The 18,046-nt window shown below is 54.6% G+C and overlaps 6 protein-coding genes across 6 annotated transcripts; 4 read left to right on the forward strand and 2 right to left on the reverse strand.

Moving 5' to 3' along the window:
• Window positions 1-907: 907 nt before the first annotated feature.
• Window positions 908-2,820, forward strand: PG994_006345 (chaperonin Cpn60/TCP-1 family; the record flags this gene model as incomplete). Its single annotated transcript, XM_066857754.1, has 5 exons — window positions 908-935; window positions 998-1,015; window positions 1,078-1,126; window positions 1,186-2,302; window positions 2,359-2,820. Exons 1-5 carry the CDS (start codon window positions 926-928, stop codon window positions 2,818-2,820), a joined length of 1,656 nt encoding a protein of 551 aa, XP_066717023.1. The 5' UTR covers window positions 908-925.
• Window positions 2,821-3,560: 740 nt separating this feature from the next.
• Window positions 3,561-7,573, reverse strand: PG994_006346 (uncharacterized protein; the record flags this gene model as incomplete). Its single annotated transcript, XM_066857755.1, is given in 4 exon segments — window positions 3,561-4,638; window positions 4,649-5,024; window positions 5,079-6,723; window positions 6,746-7,573. 4 exon segments carry the CDS (start codon window positions 7,571-7,573, stop codon window positions 3,561-3,563), a joined length of 3,927 nt encoding a protein of 1,308 aa, XP_066717024.1.
• Window positions 7,574-9,459: 1,886 nt separating this feature from the next.
• PG994_006347 (c2h2 type zinc finger containing protein) lies at window positions 9,460-11,260 on the forward strand (the record flags this gene model as incomplete). Its single annotated transcript, XM_066857756.1, has 3 exons — window positions 9,460-9,605; window positions 9,677-11,196; window positions 11,253-11,260. 3 exons carry the CDS (start codon window positions 9,460-9,462, stop codon window positions 11,258-11,260), a joined length of 1,674 nt encoding a protein of 557 aa, XP_066717025.1.
• Window positions 11,261-12,235: 975 nt separating this feature from the next.
• Window positions 12,236-12,856, forward strand: PG994_006348 (uncharacterized protein; the record flags this gene model as incomplete). Its single annotated transcript, XM_066857757.1, has 1 exon — window positions 12,236-12,856. The coding sequence occupies one exon, from the start codon at window positions 12,236-12,238 to the stop codon at window positions 12,854-12,856; it is 621 nt and encodes a 206-aa protein (XP_066717026.1).
• Window positions 12,857-14,099: 1,243 nt separating this feature from the next.
• On the forward strand, window positions 14,100-15,243 carry PG994_006349 (uncharacterized protein; the record flags this gene model as incomplete). Its single annotated transcript, XM_066857758.1, has 5 exons — window positions 14,100-14,150; window positions 14,239-14,540; window positions 14,690-14,801; window positions 14,852-14,953; window positions 15,025-15,243. The coding sequence occupies 5 exons, from the start codon at window positions 14,100-14,102 to the stop codon at window positions 15,241-15,243; spliced, it is 786 nt and encodes a 261-aa protein (XP_066717027.1).
• A 510-nt stretch (window positions 15,244-15,753) lies between these two features.
• PG994_006350 (uncharacterized protein) lies at window positions 15,754-17,453 on the reverse strand (the record flags this gene model as incomplete). Its single annotated transcript, XM_066857759.1, has 2 exons — window positions 15,754-17,211; window positions 17,268-17,453. 2 exons carry the CDS (start codon window positions 17,451-17,453, stop codon window positions 15,754-15,756), a joined length of 1,644 nt encoding a protein of 547 aa, XP_066717028.1.
• Window positions 17,454-18,046: the final 593 nt, after the last annotated feature.

Here is an 18,046-nt window from a genome sequence, read left to right on the forward strand (position 1 = left end):
GCAAGGCAGTGAGTGCACTTCATCTCTCACTCTGTTTTCCGAGAAATACCATAAGAAAGGATCAAATATCAATATTTCATCTCTTACCAAGCAGCTGTCAAGGCAGCACACGCTTCGGTTCCATTTTTGGTGCCATACCCATAAGAAAGGTGCTCTTACGTCCTCCGTAGAACGGAAGAGCTATGAATCTACGAGTACATTCACAGGATACAAAGCGAGGGCAAGAGATATATACTGGAACGGCTCTGGCTCTTGGTACAATTTAGGCATCGCATTATCATGTCAAGCCGGGTTGATGTGTTACTCAAGAAGGGGAGCACCGAGGCGGTTCGAGTGTAACGACCATGCCAGATCTGCTAGGATCAAGCCGCCCAGAGCCAGTGATGTCACCAGTCTGCTATCCGTTTCTAAACATCTTTAAGGGAATGTATAACCACCCAATATACCAGCTGTTTTATATTCATTGTCCGTGCGTCTTGAAATGCGAGCCTCGAAACATTCACACCCCTACATTTTGGTCAAACGAATCTTGTCAGCTTAGGTAGCCAACAGACCGGGATACCAACAGTAATGCATTGCTATAAAACACGGATACACATGAGTGTAGGCCTGGGAGAGATAGATCAGCGCGTTGTGAGCAGTTCCAAGGTAGGTACTTTGCCTAAGGCCTATAGCTGGTGAGAGGTAGGTCTGGTACAGGTAGCTCCTAAGGTGGGGAATCATTAATCCGACCCCGCGGAAATCTTGGGCGGGCCGCTAGAATTTGGAGATTTTGGCGGGCAAGTCGTAAGGCAGAGAGGACCTCGTTCAAACAGCTTCGATTCACGACTTGTAGCAGTTTAAATTCCCTGCTACGTTCCTGACGTGTCCCTTAATCCTACAGTCAGCTGTTTGAGCTCTTGCGAGCCCCCCGGGATTCTTCAAGATGGCGATGAGTACGTTCTCCCTGACTGTTTACCCCACCATAGGAGGACCCTTTGCTAATATGAAGCTTCAGATCTGGATTTGTCAAATGGTACGAGCTCTTGTGTGAACACCACTACGCCGCTCTGGAATACTGATGGAGGTCATTTGCAGCTTCGGTGATGAAAGATGAGCAGGGTAGACCTTTCATCGTGGTTCGAGAGTAAGTAACCCCCCGCTACCCATGGAAGGAGGACATCTCTAATGAAATCCTGTGCACAGTCAGGGCAAGAAGAAGCGCCAATACGGAAACGAGGCCGTCAAGTCCCACATTCTCGCCGCACGAACCGTCGCAAATGTCGTGAAGACATCCCTGGGTCCCCGAGGCCTGGACAAGATTCTCATTTCCCCGGACGGCGATATCACAGTCACAAACGATGGAGCCACCATCTTGCAGCAGATGGAGATCTCCAACCATATAGCCAAGCTCTTGGTCGAGCTCTCGAAATCCCAAGACGACGAAATCGGTGACGGTACGACCGGTGTCGTTGTGCTTGCGGGTGCGCTGTTGGAACAGGCTGCCGAGCTCATCGACAAGGGAATCCACCCCATCCGAATCGCCGATGGATACGACCAGGCCTGCGACATAGCAGTTGCTGAGTTGGACCGGATAGCAGACACTATCGAGTTTAGCCGGACGGACACAGAGAACCTCGTCAAGGTGGCACGAACAAGTTTAGGAAGCAAAATTGTGTCCAAGGCACATGACCAGTTCTCCAACATCGCTGTCGACGCTGTTCTGTCCGTTGCCGATTTCGAGCGAAAGGACGTGGACTTCGAGCTGATCAAGGTCGACGGTAAAGTTGGTGGTGCTCTGGAGGATACTCTTCTTGTCAAGGGTGTGATTGTGGACAAGGATTTCTCCCACCCCCAGATGCCTTCCGAAGTCAGAGACGCAAAGATCGCAATTCTGACATGCGCCTTCGAGCCGCCCAAGCCTAAGACCAAGCACAGACTCGATATCGGTACGGTGGAAGAGTTCAAGAAGCTCCAGAGCTACGAGCGTGAAAAGTTTATCGAGATGATTCAGCAGATCAAGGATGCTGGTGCAAACTTGGCCATCTGCCAGTGGGGTTTCGATGACGAGGCGAACCATTTGTTGCTGCAGAATGAACTTCCTGCAGTGAGATGGGTTGGTGGCCCTGAGATCGAGCTTATCGCTATCGCCACAAACGGAAGGATAGTGCCGCGATTCGAGGACTTGAAGCCGGAGAAGCTGGGAACCGCTGGTGTTGTCCGCGAGATGACCTTTGGTACAACAAGAGAGAAAATGCTGGTAATCGAGGAGTGTGCCAACACCCGCGCTGTCACCATCTTCGTCAGGGGCAGCAACAAGATGGTATGTTGCTTCCAGTTGCCCGATTTTACTTAGGTCGACTGCTAACTCCCAAACAGATAATCGACGAGGCTAAGCGATCTCTGCACGACGCCCTCTGTGTTGTGCGTAACTTGGTTAGAGATAACAGAGTCGTATACGGTGGGGGCGCCGCTGAAATTGCCTGCTCACTAGCAGTCGAGGACGCGGCGGTCAAGACCCCCGGCCTGGAGCAATACTCGATGCGCGCTTTCGCTGAAGCCCTGGATACTGTGCCCATGACTTTGGCCGAGAACAGCGGAATGAACCCCATTGCAACTCTGGCCGAGGTTAAGTCTCAGCAGGTTAAGGGTGGCGACGAAGTCCGAGGCAAGCTGGGTGTTGACTGCATGAACAAGGGTAGCAACGACATGAAGAAGTCTTTTGTTATCGACCCTCTCATTGGCAAGAAGCAGCAACTCCAGCTGGCTACACAGCTATGCCGCATGGTCCTTAAGGTTAACAACGTCATTGTTAGCGGGTCTGGCGAAGAGGATTTCTAAGCCATATCACGACCAAGGACGACATAGAAAATAGTAATGAAGCCTTCGGGGGCAGGTCATATCAACGCGGCGCAGCTTTAAAGGCACGGCGAGGGGGCTTGTGTACCACTCATAGACTACCACTGTACATGTACAGTCATGATACCTGAAGAGAGCTTAGACAAAAGCAAATGATGTCCCTGGTATAACTAGATCCAATGCGCTATGTTGCTGAATCCTTGCGTGAAAAGATGCCGACACAGTATGACGAGTAGAGACTGGTAGAGACTGGCCATAAGCTTACTACGTGAAGATGCCAGATGCAGAGGACCCAGGAAAGACAGTATAATATGGAAAGAGTATATTTCTCTGAGACGCATTTATCAAAAGCACTGCCTGCTTTAAGCAATACATATACATATCAGAAAGAGCAGCAGTCCGCATTTAACTGTATTTGTATAGCAAATACGCTGAGAAGCAAGTCCATATATGAGTAAAGGAAAACGAAATTTCCCCACGACACTTATTTTACCTGGAAACTAAACGCTCTTTCCCCGCTGTGTACGCCCATCCACCCCTTGTTCCACCTTCGATTCTACTCGGACAGTTCGTCTGGCCATATCGCCACCGCTCTCCAAAGCTGTTCCCTCTATGTATCTTATCACGCGACCAAGTTCCAGTTCCTCCCTCCAGCTGACCCTCCATACTACCACGTACAACGTACCAATCAAGCCTCTCCGGCCCTTCCCCGTCAACTCTCTTTACGCGAAACCGAACCCCTGCGCGTTCTCCAGCGCCATCCGCAGCCTCTCGGCCAGGGCCTCTTTGTCGCGGTACTCGGGCAGCAAGAGAGTGCCGTAGCAGGTGTAAGCCGTAGGCAAGTGTCCGCCGTCGCCCTCCTCCTCGCCGTTGCGCTGGACGACGAACTGGATGTTGCGCATGCCGCCGACGGGGACGCGGTCCGAGGCGGTGACGAACTCGAGCAGCTTGCGGCGCATGCCGTCGTCGTAACGGCGGACGACGCTCCAGAAGTCGCGCACGGTGCGGTGCGAGGCGTCCCAGCCGACGTATCGGGCCGCGCGCTTGAGCTCGCCGATGTCGATTTCTTGTTGGCCCTCGACGAGCGACTGCAGCAGCGGCGCGTTCAGCAGGCGCAGCGACTTGGGGTGCGGGCACGTGCGGAACCCGCGCGCAAAGGCCGCGAACTGCGGCGCCACGCTCACGTCCGTCAGGTAGCGGATGTAGTCGCTCACGTACGCCTCGCGGTTGTCGCCCGTGACCAGGGGCGCGTCCTCGGGGTTCGCGCTCGCGGGCACGCTGCTGGAGAACTGTGGCCACTCGGCGGTGCTGGATGCGTCCATTTCCCGGGAGACGGGCTGGCCGAACATGGAGATGGAGAATTCATAGGTGCGTGCGAAGACGTCTTCGACGGCACCGTCCTTCTCGTCCCACTCGAGTAGTGTAGTAAGACCATTGGCGAGGTCTGGCCAGCCATCGGCAATGTGATGGAGTTCCGTGACAGGCTCGCCAAGCAGTCGTCTGTACAAGGCCTTGGGAAAGGTGATCGGCAGCGTTAAGCCGTTGTGCAAGGCGAGAGAGATCAGGAGACCAACTAGCTCGAACTTCCAATCAGGCTGGAGAGAACCTGGTTGGAACCAGGTCATGCGGGTTCTGTCATCAATAGCGAAGGCGCCGAAATCCGGATTCAACGCCTCGGCCATCGCTAGACGGAAAAACTCCTGCTGGACGCCACCCGAGTCGAAGCCTTCCTCTCCGGCATCCTCGCCAATATGTACTTTGAGAGGTCTCATGAGCTCGCGCTCTTTCCCTCCGCCACAACTGGTCAAACGCATCTCTGATGACGGTTTGCCTGCCAATGTCCAAGATAAGGAACTTGGCGGACGGGACTCTGAGAAGGTCTTGAAGAACATTCCGCTGATGCGGCTCGGTAACTAAGCTGTCCGGCTCTACAATCGCGCGAATCCGACTTTGTAAGGAGTGTGATTCCTCATAAGCCCGACTCATACGGGAGAAGTTTATGCCACGAAAGTAGGACACCAGAGATGACGGGTGGAATATGTAGGGGTAGTCTAGTAAATGGACCTTTTGGCGGGTAGAGTTGCAGGTCAGCCACGAGACTGGCATGTTGATGGCATCCAGCCGATCACCGAAGTATTCCGTGCGGAAAGCAGCGTCAGCTAGCATGAGAGACCTCCGCTTCGAATCTGTATCTTGTCAGTCTAGGTGCATGTTGCGATGGGAGGCATCAAATAACTTACACATGGCCTCGAACAGTGAGAGCGCGCCGCCAAAGGGGCCATTGCCAGCAACCTCGGGTCTGCCTTCCCACTCGCTCATCATAATGGTTCTCGCCCAGTCAAGCAACAACACGGGAACTCGCTTCTCGTGCATTTGTCTTTCGGTATCAGAAAACTCCAGAAGAGTTTGAGGGAAGCTGTTAGATATTTCGATGTGAGAAAGGAGCGTGTCAAGTATGTCCGGCTCGCCATCAGTCTCTTCCTCGTCTTGATCGAATTGCAACAGTTCATCGAAGTACCTCCGCGCAGGTATAGCAGTTAGTAGCCGCCTCGCTAATCGCAGTGCCAAGTCATCTGAAAACGCATCCTCATACTGAAGACATAACGCGGTTGGCTGAGACGCAATAGCTCCCGAACCTGACCTTGTTAGACCGTGAGATCTGATGCGTGACATGTCCATGAGCTGCTTTGGATCTTCCAAGAGTGGCGCAAGGGCCACCAAAGCATGGAAACACACGGATAAGACCGCACCGGCTTGGTCGTTCGTAAGCGGTCGGGGGTGCCTTGGGAAGACTTGGGCGGTTGGAGATTGAGGCGACTGTAGGGCCCTAGGAGGAGCGAATAGACTTGATGAAGCAATCCAAAGGCTATCCAATACCAAGCTGGGAGCAACTCGAGTCATTCGCAGCATGTAGTACCAGAGGCTTTGTGAGTCCAGTAAGGTATCGCGCTCGCCGAACGACTCGAGTATGGCGTAAGGATCACTCAAAGTATTGAAGATGCTCTGTTCAATGAACAGTTTCCACTCGAGTCGAAGGTTAGAGTGATATGCACCGTCAGCTCCCCTTTTGCGCCTCAAAGGTTTAAATCTCCGTCTGAGGGAATTCTCTATGGAAGGAGGCTCAAGAAGGTGCGTCTCCGTGGTCCCATCCTCCTGAAGCACATCACAAATGAAGTCTATCGTATCGTTGCGCAGGATCGGTAGTGACTGTGGTAGGGTTTCATCAATGCTAGGCTCGCCCTCAATGACACCATTACTCGCATCGGAAGACTCCGAATCCATCAAAGCACCACGAGTAGGTTTCGATTCACTGACAGCATCGCCCCCTGCTGGATGCACGTCGTTAACCTCCCTATCATGGTGATCCGAATTACCCCACTTGGTATCGGTGGCTTTCGGGCTATCGGGTTCCTGTTCCAACTTTTCCGAAGATGCTTGACGAGAGAGAACAGGACCCGAGACCGAGAACCCGTTGGGTAGATGATCCAGTTGTCCTGTAGTGGCCCGAGGTGATTTCAGTCCAGATAAGGGCTGATCGGGATGCGGCTCGGAATAGTGGTCAGACGTGACCTTGATCTGAGGTCGGGCTGATGTGGAGGTTCGAAGTCTGGCACTTGATCTCTTCTTGGAATGTCCTGGCCGAGTCGACTGGTTACTAGCCGCTCCGTTTGGTAGATGTTTCCGGTCTAAATCCTTGTCTCCATCATCGAGCGAATTTCCGGGAGCCTGGCGAACATCAGGCGGCAACGGCCTCTGTGGAGGAATGCGAGGAGAGCCTGACTTATCGTAACGGGGCTCTTCGAAATCTACCGAAGTTGATCCTGACGGCACGAACTGCCCTTCCAACATGTCCACGCGGCTGGGGGAGTTCTCTTTGGGGATCAGCTGCCGTCGATCTTCTGGTTACTTGAGCTGCATTTTCTGATATAGCCCCGAGATTCTGAGGCGTGAGCCACTCCAACATCTTAAAGGCCACAGTGCCAAAGACATTTGCAGCAAATGACCTATAATCCTTACGTATAGGTCGTTCGCTGATAGTCACTCGGGACACGACATTGTTTGGGGACCGCGTTCCGCTATAGGATTTGCGGGGTACTGCATCGCCGTCTGCCTGGTTGCCTTCCACTGCAGACCCCGAACACGCCGCTGTTTTGGGGCTAGAAGGAGATGAGGGCGCTTTCGGCCTCTCTTCATCTTCCACGGTATTTGTACGATGATAACTGCTGTGGTGCTTGAATGGTTTGGGCTGCCCACGCTCCGGCGAACGAACGCCTGGCTTAGGCCCAAAGATCAAGGATTTTATCGCATCGCCTGGTCCCTTTGAACCCTGTAGGTTAGGACAAAGTCGAGACTCTGGGTTGTCCTGGCTGGCAAGGTAAATGGCCAACGTCCTGGCACTGGTCGGACTATAGCGCCGTATGGGGGCTCTGCCAGCTAGGCGTGTGCGGCAGCTGAAGCAGGTGGAAGTCGGGCAATCGTCGGAATCGCAGCCGTATCGGAGTTGGTATATGAACTTCTCGACCAGCAGCTGGATGTTGTGCCGACGACTGGCGCGGTATATGGCATACACTCGCTTGGGATTCTCGATATCGATGACCAGCTCCTTCAGCTCTGCAGGGGCATCTACGGGCAGTCGCGAAAAGGGAATCTCCTCCCACAAGGCGGCAAGAATGTCTGCTTCGAGGCTGCCATGGCCGTGAGCACAGTCGGGCATCCTTGTCGTGTCGTGTGTCATGACATGGAGGTCGAGTCGCACGGAAATCCGGCTGCCAATGCGCGGCAAATGCCTCGCCTTCGTTTGCGCGGAGAAGAAAAGGCGAGGGGGTTGTTGATGCGGTCGAGGACACCAAATCGCATATGTGTCGGTGGTCGTGTTGATCGTGTTGAAAGATGTACGGAATGCCGGCCGATCTGAAGAAAGTCGATGGGTTCCTGGGAGTTGATGGCCCTAGGTTAGCAGTAGGGGCGGGCTGACTCGAGCTAGCGGAACAGGTGTTTCTGTTGCAAGCTCTAGACGGCGTCTCATCAACCAGGTCTCGGGTCTCGATGGTATCTAGTTGGAGAAGGACAAAAGGCCCGAGTCCATCATTCAAAAGGATACGCTCGGTATGTCAGCCTCGTCACAGGATAGATGCATGAATGGTAGGAGGTGAGTGCTGGGTGCTACGCAATGATGGGCAATGGTTCCCAGTCCCTAACGACGGATGGTCCACTAGGTCTAGGTTTCGGCCGGGACCTGCGGCATACGCCAACATACGCCAAATGTAGCAGTGTCGCCGTTAGGGGGCCACTACCTCCAGTATGTATGAAGCGTGCCCCCATTCCTCCATCAATCAACATTCGACAAAAAGCCCATCGCATCGGGTCAGCTTTTGCAAGAGTATCTACATGGTAGTGACCATGCACATGTTCACAAGTCAGTCTGATCGGGAGCCTGCCATGTCATGTCGTTTCATGCTGCTTGTTCATATTTTCCATTTCGATGTAATACAATAGCGACATGGTTGGCGATGCAGTGAGCTGACGGGAACAAGCCAGTACTCGTGTTCGTCTACTTACTACCTACTTTACGAAGCAGTTGAAAGTGCTAGGTTAGTAGATCCCGAGCGTTGAACTGCATGTCATGAGTTGCTTTGTCTTTGTGGGGGAGACCGTGGGGCCTCGACCTCTCCAACTGCTGTGAATACAAAGGGGTGGCGCTTCATGGAGGACATTGGACATATTTCCAGGATGAGTAATACATGATGTGTAAAAGAACCGTTAGCAGGAGTCATAGGCCGACAACGCTTAGTCAATGGTGCATGCATGTGTTCTCCGTATATGTACCTCCTATGCATCTCTATGTGTAAATGTATACTACCGGGCTGCTACTATTACTATTCAATGGACTGCCGACCTTCTCCATCTTTCCCCTATGTTTTTCTTCTTGGCGCTCAGCCCTGGACTTTGCATGCCCTGACGTACCTGCTGAAATTTTGCCTGATGACTGGAGATTCGATCAAAACCCCCACCACATTAGATAACGCCACCCACACGATTAACCCCTCCATCAGAGGCCCTGGAGATTTGCTCTGAGGAACTTTTCTTCAGCCCTTTCCCCGTCCAGTCAGGAAGTTCACGAACTTCATTATTTCTAGGAAACGATTATAAGAGAAGCATCAAAAGAAAGGTAAGAGAAAATATCCAGATTGGCTCTCCTAGCCCGTGGCTCCTCCCAGTCACTAACATCGGAAATTGTGCAGCAAGTACTCCGTACGACAGAAGCCAGAAGGAGCGCATTGCGAAGTCCACTATCATCATCACTTTAACGGTGGCGGACTTTCACCTTCTGCATACCTTTCAACTTCCTCCACCACAATCGTACACAACGCGATTGCTGTCGCGTGCGCCAGAATAAAAGAACACTTAACTTCAAATTCTTCACTGCGACCTTGGCACCTGATAACCCCTCCTCAGCGCTTGTCCGCCCGGTCCGGTTGTCTCCAGAGTCTACATACATAGAGTACCTCCATCTCGATTGTCGGGTCGATTCTCCGTTCGCCTACACCTACACCATTATCCATTACAATCGCGTTAAAATTAGTTACGACCCTTTGTTGGTTGTACCATCCTCGCGCAGTCATGGCCACAATCTCTTCGAGCAGGCCTTCAAACGGTCTTGCTGAGAAGCCCGATACATCCTCCTCTCACCAATACACCTGCAACACTTGTCAGGTGGCTTTCAGGTTTGCTGACACTCAGAAGAGTCATATGAAGAGTGATTGGCAGTAAGTATAACTGCACCCCTCTCCCTGTCTTTCTTTGGTTTGATCACATCGACTGACCAGTCTTCTCATAGCCGGTATAACCTAAAGCGTCGTGTTGCTTCTCTGCCTCCCATCTCCTCTGAAGTATTTACCGAGAAGGTACTGCAAGCCAGGGCTGCCACTACCGCCGAAGCTGACAAGGCCGGTTTCCAACAACTGTGTGAGGTTTGCCAGAAGAACTTCTTCAGTGAGAACTCCTACCGGAACCATCTGGGAAGTCAAAAACACAAAGCAAGAGAGATGGCTATGCAGCGAAAGGGGCCGAGCGTCAATGGCGACGATGCTAGCTCCGTCATGAGCTCAACCTTCTCCCTTGGGGAGCCGCTACCTGTGGAGAAAGATGATGTCGACTCCGACGCCGAGGATGAGTTCAGCGAGGTTGTCGAGAACTTGAAGAAGACCAAGCTCAATGAGCGTTCTGTCGACGAGAGGCCATCACCCGTCAAGCGGCCTTCTAACCCGCAGCCCTCCGACCAAGCACAACGTGAGAGACATCGCGTATCAGAAAATGCCGACGATGCTGCTTCTACTGCAGCGACCCCCGTCCCTACTGTCACACTCAAGTCGTGCTTGTTCTGCAACTATGAGTCACCATCCGTCCCTTTGAACGTAACTCACATGGAGAGGATTCACGGCTGCTTCATACCCGAGAAGGAGTACCTAGTGAACCTTGAGGGCTTGATCGAGAACTTGCAGGAACGCATCCACGAGCTCTGCGAATGCTTATATTGCGGAAAGATGAGAAGCAATGCCTTTGCGGTCCAGACGCATATGAGAGACAAAGGGCATTGCAAAATCCCCTACACCACTGAAGACGAGCAGCTCGAGATTGGAGAGTTTTACGATTTCCGAAGCACCTACTCCGACGATGAAGCGTCTGATGATGAATCCGTTGATGGCGATAAGCAGCCTGGCGGTGTTAAGCTTGGAGCCAGACGATCAGCCAAAGCAGTTGGAGAGGACGGCGATGAGATCACAGAAACTGAGGAAGGTTGGGAGACGGACAGTTCGGAATCTTCATGCGATTCCGATGAAATCACCTCTGTTCCGATTGAGGGTCATCTGCAGCAATATGCGCGACTTGATAAGCACCCCCATCACTCCTCTACCGACCCTCGCGCTCACCACCAACCAGATGGCTGGCATTCACATGCTCACAAACATCGCGCCATCTTTCATGACGATACATCCTTGCATCTGCCTTCTGGGCGTGCCGTAGGCCACCGGTCTTTGCAGAAATACTACCGCCAGAACTTGCACAGCTATCCCACCCCCGAGGAGAGAGCCGAGCGACTGGCGCTTGAAGGCAGCACTGTGGAGCCCGGTGAGCCCAGTGGCGACAACCAGGTCGCTCATCAAGAACGTGGCCGAAGCAGCGCAGTCATCCCCCGAGATCAGGGTGGTATTGGCATGGTTGGTGTGACGGACGAGAAGAGGAAGGAAGTCAAGCGTGCAGAGAAGCGCGCCCGTAAGGTGGAGCACAACGCCGCGAGACGACAGGAATGGAATGTCAACAAGAAGGGCAACCAGCAGAAGTACTACAACTACCAGAGTAAGTCTTCCCCTATCATGAAAGTATTTCACCACCTCTTGCTAACTCCATTACAGTCTTGTAGATACAGCTCGAGTGTCACAGCGGCACAACTACCCTTGTCTGTCACCGTGTGACGATGGCCATTCGGAGAGGACAGCGCTAGATTTGCATTTTTGTCATTGCCCTAAGCCGCTGCATTGAATTGCTATAGGCGGCTAAAAGTTCCTCGTATATAGAGAGCATCATCAATCATCTTTCGGCGTTTGTCTATTCTCTTGAGTCCTCGAGAGCAAGTGTTAATTGTGATATGGAAGTGGGTCAATATGTCAGGCCGCCCATAGATATTGCTCTGAAGAACCCCTATCCCTCATAACTCGAACAGAAGAAGGCCTAGTCGCCTCAACATGTGCCTATTATGTCCCATCTTACGCTGTACCTTGCCATATACTTCCTACACTTCCTGAGACTCTGTAAAGCGTAGATTAGACCTTGTAAGTATGTAGGTAAGGGGCTGTATTGGGAGATGTCATATCACTTGGCAGAGAATGATTGGTATAGGCCCCTATAAGACAACTCGATAATGAGTTGCATCTGTCTGCAACCCAGCCAGCCGGGTCGAAGACAAGACAAGAGTTCGCTCGATCGGGAGGATCCGAGGCTCGGGGTGGGGTTTTGCCGTTGCATGTGTTATGGGGGACCCGCACCCAATTTATATCAAACGACAGCAGGGGCTGCAAGGGTCGGCGTCGACCCAGACGATCCCTTCATCATTCCATCCTCGCCCACGCTGTCAACCGACTGGGTTGTATCTGAAACTGCCAAATTGCACTGCTCGTGGGGCACAACGTCCAAAGCCATGATACGTCTGCCATATAAAAGAACGGCGAGGACTTCGTTGCAGTCGAGTTCTTGTGATTCTGCTTCCATGTCGCACTCTCGCACTTCTCCCTTCTTACCATACACTCGTTTCTATCTCGGCGGCTGAGTCGCTTGTTGTCATTCATTTTACAGAGCAAGTCTCTCTCCCACTTCCACTCTTTTCAACCTTTTTACAACCATGTTGTTCACTTCCCAGATTTCGGGCACCGTCTTGCTCGCTGCCAGTGCCGTCTCGGCTGGCACTGTGCTCTGGGATGGCCGTTTCAACGACTATGCCTCCTCGGCCGACCTCGACAAGTGGTCCTTCTCGAACCCAGTCGGCGAGTACCAGTACTACATCCACGGTAAGGGGGAGGTAGCCGAGTACGTCAACCTGTCGGCGGACTTCAAGAACCCGGCCGACGGCGCGTCCAAGCAGGGCGTCAAGATCTCGCTGACTGACACGGCATTCTGGAACGGCGACGCCATGCGCCGGACCGAGCTGATCCCGCAGACCAAGGCGGCCATCAACAAGGGCAAGGTCTACTACCACTTCAGCATGAAGCGCGCCGAGACCAACGCGCCCTCGGTCAACCGGGAGCACCAGATCGCCTTCTTCGAGAGCCACTTCACCGAGATGAAGGCCGGCTGGATCAGCGGCGCGCAGGGCGACGCGGACCCCGCCCTGCGCTGGTTCGTCGACAGCAAGTCGCAGTGGGACACCCCTGGGAGGCCGGCGTCTGGCACAACGTGGCCTACGAGATCGACTTCGACGCCGGCACCGTCGGCTTCTGGCACTCCACGGGCTCCGACGCCCTGAAACAGACGGTGGCGCCGGTCAAGGCGAGCACGTCTAGCAACGGTGCCGACTGGCACCTGGGTGTTCTGGAGCTGGCCAGAAGCGGTTTCACCGATTCGAACGAGGACATGTAAGCAACAAAAGAGGCCCTAAACATATAGGGTCTTATTACTGATTCGCTTCTACAGTTTCTTCTCCGGTGTTTATATCGAGAGCGGCGAGTTGACCACTGCCATCGGTTCGGGCAGCGCCGCTGGCTCAGCCGATGCTCCTGCTGCCGCCAAACCGGTCGCCAGCAGCACTGTTACCGTTGCCCCTGCACCAACGACTTTGGCCACTTCGACCAAGGCCCCGTTGACCCCTGTGACGGCCCAGCCTACTCTGACAGCTACCACGACCGCGGCTCAAGCCAGCACTACCACCAAATGTAAGTAGCATGAAAACGATGTTGAGTAATGGATGTGATCTGACCTGCTCTCGATAGGCCGAAAGCGAAAGGCCAGAAACGTCAAGCCCGCTGCTTAAAGTAAGCGGCGTGGTTCATAGTGTCTTGTCGTCTCTCCCAGGAGACATCCTGGCTCGTCGGAGTCATGTTCCACCGCCCTGTAAACTAGCTAATTACTTGACAAGCGTTTCGTTTGGACCGAGTAAACTACTATCCTAACCTATGCTTGCTTCTTGGGCATTTAGGCGTGAGAAGAAGTAGCCAAGTATAATACATAAGATTTGCTACAGGGCTCCGGCTGGCCTGTCAAAGACACTAGCCAGCGCTGCACTTCTCGTGAAATAATGTGCCATGTTTCGAGATGCCCCACAGTCGGCGCAAATGGCTGCTCCAGGGGAAAGTGTCCGAACCCCATTGACCGACTCATCCACTCTATAAAGAGCCAACCGAGGTACATAGACAGCGAGGTAGAGAAGTTGTGGTCCAATCTGCAAAGGCCATACGGAATAATTGTTTCCATCAAGCAAAATCATGTCCGACCTGGCCATAGCGAAGCCCCTGACGCTCAGATGCGGACTTACATACACTGCCAAATCGCCTGGCCAAAGTCGCCCTTGCTGAAGGACTAGCCGACAAGGATGCACTTCCCAGTAAGGCAACTAACGCCGTCTACAGCGAATGGGCGAAGGGCGGCTGGGGGTTGGTGCTGACGGGTACATATCCAATATAGCATCGCTTACCTAATCCTATAACGACAACCTATTTTGTTGAAACCAACTCTCCATTCTTCTGATCATTGGTCTGGCTGACTACTTATATATGTTTACTAATACTCACGCCGTGTATAGGCAATGTGGACGTCGACACCCAGTACGTCGGCGACAAGGCCAACGACGCCTACAACCACACGCTGGAGCGCACCGCCCTGCTCGAGGCCTGGAAGGGCTGGGCGCGGTAGTGCAGCAACAACCCGGACGGCGCTACCCCGACCGTCGTCCAGATCAACCACCCGGGCCGCCAGTCGCCCAGGAACGCCGGCGCGCGGGGGCTCTTCGCCCCGTCCATCGCGCCCAGCGCCGTGCCCCTCGACTTCGGCGCGGGCTTGTTGGACCGCCTCATCGGCGCCCTCGTCCTTGGTACGCCGCGCGAGATGACCGTCGAAGAGATCCGGCTTGTCGTGGGCCGCTTCGCTGAGACGGCAAAGCTGGCTGCTGAGGCGGGGTTTGCGGGGGCTGAGATCCATGCTGCGCATGGCTACCTGTGAGTAGTCATTTCTCCTTTTCCTTCTCCATCGGGTTACCTCTCTCTGTATGTGTATGCCTGTCAGTTTTAGTTTTGCCCCATGGAAGAGCAGGAGAGGGAGATCAGAAAGCATAGACCGGGCTAACAAAACCCAATCTGTCTTCCAGGCTGGCGCAGTTCCTCTCCGAGAAGTCGAACAAGCGCACTGACGCCTACGGCGGCTCGCCCGACGCGCGCGCCAAGATCGTCGTCGAGATCATCAAGGCCATGCGTGCCGCGGTGCCCCCAGAGTTCTGCATCGGAATCAAGCTAAACTGGGGGACCATCAGTCGCCCGAAGAGCTGAAGGCCTGCCTGGAGCAGCTCCGGCTCATCGCCAAGGCGGGCGTGGACTTTGTCGAGGTCAGCGGAGGCACGTACGAGAATCCCATTGTAAGTCGCTCGTGTTCTGTTTCTTGCGTGGTCGGTATGTGTGCGATACTAATATACAACTACTAGATGAGCAGAAGCAGCCCCAGAAGAAGTCGGAGCGCACCAAAGCCCGCGAGGCCTTCTTCCTCGAGTTTGCCAGCGCCGTGCGCAGCGAGATCGGCGGCGACGTGCCGCTGATGGTCACGGGCGGCTTCCGGTCGCGGGGGGGGCATGGAGGCCGCGCTGGCCGGCGGAGGTTGCGACTTGATCGGCATCGGCCGCACTGCGACGGTGAAGCCCGCATTCCCTAGGGAGATCCTGCTGGACCCCGAGGTGAAGGAGGAGGACGCCAGCTTGTTCATCGAGAAGATCCAGCTCGGGTGGTTTCTCAAGCTGACGGGCGTTCATGCGCTAGGCGCCGCGGCGGATAGTGTAAGTTCAAGTCCGTCTTGTTTACGATCCCCATGCACCACCTCATTTTATGGCCCCCTAACTTCATCCGCTTCTTGGTGATCATCATCAGCTTACTAACGCAAAATCGCTACAGCTTCATTATAGGCGCCATCTTCAGAGCCTAGCCCACGGAGTCAAGGCCTAGTTTTCGAGATTGGGCTTGTGTTATCGACACCGCATGTTAGCATACTTGTATGGGCAGCGCTGTAGGGCATCTTTCTTTGAAGAAAAGAAAGCGGATCGGAGGTTTTCTGAGATACCACATCTTATTTTCATAAAGCGAGCGGTATAGACCGTGGATGTTCCAATGCTGGAAATTTATCTGTGTACATTGCATCAAGCCCGGTGGTTTCGTTGTTGGGAAATGCTCAGGGCCTTGTATTGTATTCCACCCCAGGAATATGGCAAGCCCCTTCGACTGAGTCCCCAGTGACGAGCTCAACCGCCTTCCCGTGCGCACCGAACTGCGCCAGCGTCCCACCCCCCTCGGCGCCCGCGTGGTACTGCGGCCAACCCTTGCCCGCCAGCGACCCCGGATCCGTGACGAAGTCGAGGAAGTAGTCCTGCATCGCCTCCGAGGTCGCGACCTCGAGCGGCGGGACCTCGCCGGGCGCGATGCCGTACGACCCGAACACCATGTACAGGTCCGAGTAGTGGTACGCGCCGAGCCAGGGCACAGGCCCGAGGTTGGCGAAGTCGCCCGCCCAGTGGTAGCGGTGCGTCGCGAGGCCCAGGCCGTCGCGCGCCACGCTCGACGCGTGGCCGGGGCACACGAATCGTAGGGTTCCCTGGACCACCGTCGCCTCCGAGGGGCCCTCGGTGTAGCTCGCCATGGGCACGTAGGCGAGCGCCGAGCCCTCGCGCGCCGTGGTGCCGATGATGGCGGGGATCCGGGCCACTTGGCCGTCGAGGTAGCGCTGCGTGTAGTTGGCGAACACCCACTTCTCGTCCGGCTGGCTGCTGAACGTGATGGGCGGCTGCGACGGGTCCACCAGCGTCGAGTTGTCCTGGTACTGGCCGACGAAGTTGCTGATGCGCTGGAAGGGGACGCGGCGCATACACTCGAGCTCCTTCTTCTTGTTGGCTTCAGTAACATCGCCGAAGTCGCAGCCCAGCGACTTGGCCACGAACGTGAAGTTGGCGCCCGCGTAGTCGCGGCTCCCGAAGTTCACGAGCGCAGACCCGGAGCTCGTGATGGCCGCGCGCACGAGCGGGTCCTCGGGGAACGCGAACAGGTACCCGTCGGCGGCGATGGCGCCGGCCGACTGGCCCCAGAGCGTCATCTGCGCCGGGTCGCCCCCGAAGGCCGCGATGTTCTCGGCCACCCACTCGACGGCCGCGCGCTGGTCCTGGCGGCCGAAGTTGCCGTTGCCGTCGAGCACGTGGGCGTGCGGGTTGCTGAAGATGTTGACGCGGTAGTTGGTCGTCACGACAATGTGCCGCTGCGAGCGGTGGACCCACTGGGACGGCAGCTGTGTCGGGATGTTGACGCCGCCGGTCTGGTCGCCGCCGCCCGTCAAGTAGATGACAACAGGCAGCAGCTTCTTCTTCCCGTCATCTTCGTCGCCGCCGCCGTTGCCGCTCGCATTCGCGGGCGTCCAGATGGCGAGGCTCAGGCAGTCCTCGGCCGAGTTCTGCGCCGCCCGCCCGTCGAAGAGGCTCTGCCCGTAGTTCACGATCAGGTTGCCCGTGATGTTCAGGCCCCATACTGACGGGATCGCTGACACGTATTGTGCGCACGAGGGGCCATAGGTGGTACTATCAATCACCTCGCTGGAGGAGTCGAGGCGCTCAGGTGATGCCCACCTGAGAGAGCCGACAGGGGGCTTAAATGTATGTAAGCCAGTGCCTTGGATCGTAAGAGGAACGTGGAAACTCGTACCTTGGCATAGGGAACATACTTAAACTGTCTGACGTCCGGATAGGTGTCATTGTAGTCACCGACAAACGTGCCAGTCCTTGTCCGAACGGTCAGGTTCGGATCATGCTGGCTAAAGTCGGAGGAAGAGCCCGTAGATGCCAAGGGGACACCCACGAGGACGAGGGTTGAGAGCAACAAGCCAAGCATCGTCACAGTCACGCACAGTATTCTCCTTCTGGCCTTCTCATGGCAAACCTATCGCGAGTTGAGTGGACTCCGAGAAGGGCCGTAGCTCATATATTCATGACATGATGCCTTATATCCCCATACCCATACCCCATTTTCCGATCATCAGACATCGGCTTCCGCATCGGGAATGGGCCGTTCCAGTACAGCTAAGTACCGAGTATACAACCAACGAATGGTGGTTTGCGGGGTTCTGAAGACCCGCGATCCACTGCTCGACTGATTCTCACGCCATCCTGCCTTGGTGATGCTGTGTTGGAGGCTGGAGCATTAGTTTCTCGAGAACATTTATCCCCATACCCCATACTGACCCACTAATGCGGAGGTAATGCCGGTTCTTTGGCGGGCCGGTTCGCAACGTGACCGAGTTTGCCGGCAAACTCATCTTAAAACCCTCAAAGGACGAGGGTATCAGGAGGTAAGAGCTCCATGTGGAGGAGAGACGTTGAATGCGATGGCTAAGTCTAGGTATGAAAATCACCACAATAGCTCATGTATGTAAGTTTTGAAGCGTAGGAAATTGGCAAAAGTAGACCTGAAGTTATCACAACAGA

The sequence above is a fragment of the Apiospora phragmitis genome (assembly GCF_038363925.1).
Source record: "Apiospora phragmitis strain CBS 135458 chromosome Unknown utg000006l:1.0-5683423.0:1.0-5690449.0, whole genome shotgun sequence".
NCBI classification, from domain to species: Eukaryota; Fungi; Ascomycota; class Sordariomycetes; order Amphisphaeriales; family Apiosporaceae; genus Apiospora; species Apiospora phragmitis.